This window comes from Loa loa (assembly GCF_000183805.2).
Source record: "Loa loa unplaced genomic scaffold supercont3.5, whole genome shotgun sequence".
Taxonomy (NCBI): domain Eukaryota; kingdom Metazoa; phylum Nematoda; class Chromadorea; order Rhabditida; family Onchocercidae; genus Loa; species Loa loa.
Window position 1 is genome coordinate 778,068 of NW_018108185.1, and position 6,624 is coordinate 784,691.

At 31.7% G+C, this 6,624-nt stretch overlaps 1 protein-coding gene across 1 annotated transcript; it reads right to left on the minus strand.

The window, feature by feature from the left end:
• Positions 1 to 111: 111 nt before the first annotated feature.
• Positions 112 to 5,992, minus strand: LOAG_02480 (hypothetical protein; the record flags this gene model as incomplete). Its single annotated transcript, XM_003138018.2, has 13 exons — positions 112 to 695; positions 970 to 1,160; positions 1,425 to 1,548; positions 1,968 to 2,093; positions 2,962 to 3,104; positions 3,446 to 3,567; positions 3,658 to 3,782; positions 3,992 to 4,114; positions 4,256 to 4,476; positions 4,740 to 4,848; positions 5,164 to 5,277; positions 5,518 to 5,619; positions 5,852 to 5,992. 13 exons carry the CDS (start codon positions 5,990 to 5,992, stop codon positions 501 to 503), a joined length of 1,836 nt encoding a protein of 611 aa, XP_003138066.1. The 3' UTR covers positions 112 to 500.
• Positions 5,993 to 6,624: the final 632 nt, after the last annotated feature.

Here is a 6,624-nt window from a genome sequence, read left to right on the forward strand (position 1 = left end):
GGTAACGACCATAAACAGTAATAACAATACAATTAATTTCATTCGCTCCAATAAATGGAGCAATATCATAAGATAGAGTAAACTGGCAAAAAAAGAAACGTGAATGTTAGATAAAAACAACAATTATAATAAGGCTTGAAATTGTTTGATAAGCAAATACCCGAGTGATAAGATTGAAAGCCGCTTCATGACAAAATAGCAAATGGAAATTGAAAAGAGAAAAGAAAATCATTAAAATATCAGGCCTTGCTTGGGGCTATGACCCGTATTCATCCAGATACTGAATTCACTAGACTAAAACAATGGTGAACAGGAATAACTTTCGACCATGAATCTTAGAACAATCGAGAACAAGGAATCCTTTACAGATCATCATATATATTTTCCGGATAGCATTAATATTTACTTCAAAAATGTTACAGATAGTCTTTTCATGTATTAAGAAAAAGAGCAAGAAAACATTTGCGAGGAAACAAGAAACGAAAATGAGAACGATGAAATTACGACGCATCGAACACCTGTTCCCTCCTGATATCAAAATTTCTAACTGTGAATATTCGCCGCATTTTAAGTTGAGAGATTTTTTGCAGTAGTTCTATCAGTTGTTCTCTAATCGGATCAACATATTCATATAGCCATTCATCGATTGTACTTTTCCGAAAGATTGGCTGCATCAAAGACTGGATCGTTTTAGTCTGATATGAACAAAGACTTTTTTAATGTTAAATATATATATAAGAATATTATTATTAGTTTTCTATTACGTTCTAAATTCTTCAAATGATGGAATACTCTCCGTTACTTACACACACTCTTTCTTCTCACCTGTCTTCCCCTTTCTCTTTTCATAAAAAAATATATATATAAATGAAATTGTATATAAGAATTCTTATTTATATAAGAATGAAATCGACGCTTTTAAAATCACTCAACTTTTGATAAAGTTCGGCAATTCCAAAAACAACATACCATATCGAGCAATTCACTGATATGCCTTTCGATGATACTTTGCAAAGGCACCAGGTACCACAGCTGGGTATATTCATGACGCACATTGAATCGACTGAGCCAACCTTTTACCTGGTGACTATCAAAAACTTCGTTTTTGATCATTTCGATACGATTATGCAAAGAATGAATAACGTTGAATAATTCAACACCTGGAATTTTCCCTTATCAAAAAGGAGTACATATGGTAGTGGATATGATCACCGAGATAAGGGATCTTAGTTCCTCGCTTCTTCAGTTTAGATCAATTTAGTTGATATTATATTAGTATACTTACACTATCAGTCATTATAAACTGTCTGTGCAACCCACAAACTACAAATATTCAGATAGATAAACCATCAGATAGTACCGATATTATGATCCCACAAATAATACAAATATATGAAAAACCCATGGAATTTCAAGGATACAACCTGGGAAGTCGCAAGAATCAAACGAATGCATATATTCCAGAGAGATCTTTGAGGTACAATTCAATGCAACAGTGGTAGCATTAATTATCCATTGAGTAGAAAATTTATCACCTGCTTTTGCTACCTGCGAAAATTAACAGTAGCAAATATCCGTGAATATTAAGGTTGACAAAATACTGAGACATCTTATTTTGGAAAATACTTAATAGCATGAGAGTACCATATCGAGCGCAAACATAAATTTGCCATTCAATCTATCGTCGAAAAGCTTTTGGATGTTTTGAGCGAATCATTTGACTATCCAATCATCCCTGTCACTTTTGTGGGTTTATAGGGCGAAATTACTTTTATATGGAAATAAAAAAATCTTATTTGCTTCATCTACAAAACAGTATCTCGTTAATTCGCTTGAAAGTTCCGAGAATATGTCCTACCATGTTTCTACAGTATCCATTCAGCAATGTCAGCATAGCATTTAAGCCAGGTTTTAAATTTTAATAAATTCGAATTGAAAATATTCCTGACGGAATAATTTAAACTTACAAGAAGATTTAAGACAGCCGATGGAAGTCCAACTGGAAGAAGTTCGCATAGTACGGCGAAGTGATCATATCGTTGCCAACCGGTTATGATCAAACCCCGGAATGTACGAAATAGTGTGCCATACATCTAAAATTTAGTAAAATATATTTCCAAGTAAATGGAATTTGGATTTCTTTTCTTCCGCAAAGATGGTTGTATCGATTGCCTACGGTATTTTAACGATTTCATACAAATTCCAAAATACGTCTACATCTATTAAGGAAAACTCCAGAAAATATCTATTAAGGAAAACTTCAGGAAATATCCCCTATGGAAAACTCCAGCAAATATCTATTAAGGAAAACTTCAGGAAATATCCCCTATGGAAAAATATTTAATATTATATACGAAAGTTTTTGTTGCAGGCAACAAATCTTCCTTTCATCATTTCTTTTTTTTGAAATTTGGCTTAGACTTAAGCTTATGCTTAGGTTTACCTCTATACTTGGGCTTATCCTTATTCTTAAACTTATTTTTGGGCTTAGGTTTATTGGGCTTAGTTATTTTGCAGCATATATTTTTGTAATTAGAAGGAATATAATTGCTGAAATTGTGCACGTTCAGATGTAATTCATGATATTTCATGAATCCTAAGAAGAGGAAAAGTTTTAAACGTTGAATTTAATGGAATCGCATAATCAAAAGCAGAAAACTTGTAAACATTCGTAGATTATGTAAGAATGCCATTAATTTCTAAAATACACCAATAAAAATAAATTAAATATTGAAGATTTAAAAGGCTAAGAATTACACAAAATAGTTATTCAATTTCAATTTCAAAGTTTCACAATGCATCAAATTGTTCCTTTTTGTCTCTCAAAACGAGGTAGTGAAACAGTCTACGATGAGTACATTCATTAGTTAAATGATTACATCAATGGAAAAACAGTTTTGAGTCGCTTAGATCTCGAATTTTATGCAAATTCTGTTGAATTTTGGTTAAAGAAGAACTTACTCTTCGATGGGTAATCCATGCCTTATTATTTCTAAAATAATGCTTCAAATCCAAAAATGCCGACGATGGTTCATTGGCTCCTTTGAAAGCAGATGAGCCCCAAACTATTTGAAATTTTGCAGCCAAGGAATTCCATGTGAACTCTTGCAGAAGAAATTAGTTGTAACTTGCAAAATAATCAAAAAAAAAAATCATTGAAATTTCGTCAGGTCTATTTTTTAATAATTTTAATGAAAAATTTTAATTTTTCCCAGAACATTCCTGAAATTTTTGAGAAGAAATATTTGGGAAAAATCCATTAAGATATCGAAAAAAATGAATTAGTTCGCCAAGACATTTACCTAACCTAATCTTGATGCAAAGTTTGTAAATACTACGTATCTTTGTCCGCATTTAAAGCATTGCTTGTTAAATCAATGCAAGTTCCAGTTCAAAACGTTTTGCATCCAAAATTTGCCGGGTATAGATAAGTTCAGAAGTATACCATTTTGTTGCTGCAACGTTTCGGAATAATCCCAAACCACAACTTCTAAGAGCTGATCTAGACGATATAGCTTTACCAATGAGGATTCAAATGACTTAATCATGTCGTACCATGCCAGCACTCTAAAAACTATTCTGAGTCCAGTGTTAATTGTGAAAATGAAATTTTTGTAACTATCAAATATAAATTAGCTTAATTAAAAATATACTTACCTAACATCTGGAATTAGCTTTTTGACGTAATTTGCGATTTTGGCTAAATGCATTGCTGCAAGATCATCTTTGCCTTTGTCTTGATTTTCTACTAACCACCGACGATCTTTCGAACATTCACCGAACTAAAAAATATTGTTTTGATGAAATTTGAGAAATATATGTAAAGAATGTAGCAGTAAAGAATGATTTGTTAGGCTTGTTTTAAGGTGCATCAAACGACTTTGTGATGATGAAAAGACGCAGTTCTGCAAATGCGATATCTTTCAGGAAGTTTCGGGGATGTGAAATTAGAATTCTCAATGATAAATATAAAATGGAGGAAAAAATGGACCTGAAAAGCCTCATCAGCACCAATGTGAAAATATGTCATTCCAAATGGTAAATGGGATTCGACAACCTGACGTATGGCTTCCAAAACTATTGAAACACCATCATCATCTGTTAAACAAATGACCTGTAATTACACTGCTTTTGCGCATATTACTAAATTCAAACTTTGAAGGTGTAAATAATGCATTAGAAGCAAATTGAAAACAATTTGGTTGAATCTAATATCATTTTAAATTGCATTTAACTAGTTCAAAGGAAGCTGCACCTGTGGGAACATGTCGTTTTGTCGGTATTGCCTGAATTTTTCCACTTTAAGAATCCATTCTAAATGTCCAAAAGTTGGTACAAGCGGTATAACATCAAGTTTGAGTGATTTGGCTGTTTTCAAAAGGTCACGAACTTCTTCCACAGTGTAAGCATCACTATTACGATTCTCTGCTAAAATACCGCTAAATGGGAATGTATCCTCCCATTCCAGCAAAATTCCTGAAATGTAAACCACAACAAATACGGTATGTCAAATTATCTTTATATGATTAGTACAAGAAAATCTTTTCCAACTCAAACCAAAAACCTAGAATTGCTACTTACGAGACTCAGAAAACTTTTGTTCATTTAAATCGGAAAGAAAACTATTGATAATAAAATTAAAGCATGAAATTAAACACTGATAAAACAGCTGAAATTATATTAATAATTAAGTAGAAATTAAATGTCTATATTTCCGGTAAAACAAACTAAAGACGAACCTGTGGCACCGTTCGCTTTTATAAGCTTTAATACTTCTTTCAAATATGATATTTTCGGTGCAGCACCTTTCAAATCAAAATGAATTATCCTGTTTGGGTAAAATGATTGCTGGAATTTTAGAATGATAAGTGCAAATTAATTGTTTGAGAGATGGGCGGCCATTTCTAGGAGAAAAGAAAATCTCCATTCAGACGAAGAAGGAATTTTAAAACTTGTTAATGCTTCAACATATAATATCAGGTTGGAAATAACATATAGCATATTGATTTATGTTAAATTAAATGACCGCAAAGTGACTAATAGCCGAATTACTAAAAGGAAAGAAGTCAGAAAAGTATGGAGCTCATTCAACTAAAATAAAAATTGGAAGGTATTTAAGTTATGAAAAACGCGAAATTATAATTTATCTAAAAGGGCCAATACATCGTAAGAAGCTTTGCTGCTTTGTGCTTGATATCGATCATGTATTTTTATTGATTGCGATGATCCCAATGGCTTATACCATCCTGATGTTTTCCGTTCAGACTTCTGATCTACCTAGAAATTTCGGATAGAAATTTGCTTTATAGTATGTAAATTTCATGCGCATTGTAACTTCAAAATGTGTCAAGACTGGATCCAGACAATGCTTCTTACAGATCTAAGATATCTTGTAGCTATGGCTTGATCAATTCTTTCTCCCAAATCTAATCCCGAACCGCAGTTACTGAAATTCATAATTTTTCTCATACATAGAAAATGCATTTGTTAAAACAATTTGAAAGCAGTTTAACCAACATTCCATTTTAATTTCTGCAAATCCTTTGTTGTCTTTGATGAACTTTGCATTATTTCTTTGCCATCGAAATTTCGGGAATGTTCTGGACGTACCTCATCTTTCTGAATTAAGTCTTATAATTATTCCTTTTCCTTACTGCATTAGATTAGTGTACCTGATTTATTTCTCGAATTTGCTCACTAATTTGCTTTAATCAACTCCAATCATTAAATTATTTACTTTGGATTGAACACTTTCTGACATTTATTTTAAACTCGCAGAAATTGTTATTTGTATGAGGTTAGCATTATATAAAATATAATAAAATATAACTTTTCAATAATTAAGATTAACCTGTGCCACCTGCCTATAAGTGGGCAAACCGCGAGTAATTTCAAGAACAATGCAACAAAATGTAAGGATCAGAAATGTCCGGAAAGTTAGCAACCTCCAAATTCTACATCCGAGCCACCGAGATCTTGCGATAATGCTCATAGCCTAAAAATGAATTATTTCAACAATTTGTAAAATTATATTCAAATGTGTATAAGTTTATTAACCCGAAAAGGAAAATTAAATGTTCGCTTTCTATAATCATATTTTTAGAAATTATTCAATGGCGAGGAAACGAATCTAGAATTCATTGAAGCAAAAGAAGCATGACCGCTTTGGGAAATGTTGCAGAAAATCTAAAAATTTTTTAACTTCATTTAATGCATTCTTGCTCTATTTAATGCTATGCAAATTTTTGTCTTATTATCCAATTGATTAATTTAAACAACTAGTCATTTTAATGAAATTTATTTGAATCGAATTGCGCTTATTTTCACTTCCTGCTACGGTCATACCACAGATGATAACATTTTTTGAATTTCAGTTTTGTGAGGACATATTCATAGAATGATCACTAGAACTATTTCATTTTTTGTTATAATATAATTTGCATAAGCATACCGTGTCAGTTATCAAGACATCTCTGTCTTTTGAAATTTAAAAATATTGAGAATTGTAGCAAATCAATTCCAAACAAAATTAAGACTTTAAGTGAAGGAATGATTTTAAAAAAAAAAAGCAAATGTTGAATTTATGTTTGTTGTAAATTTCACATACTTGCTTATTAAATGGAA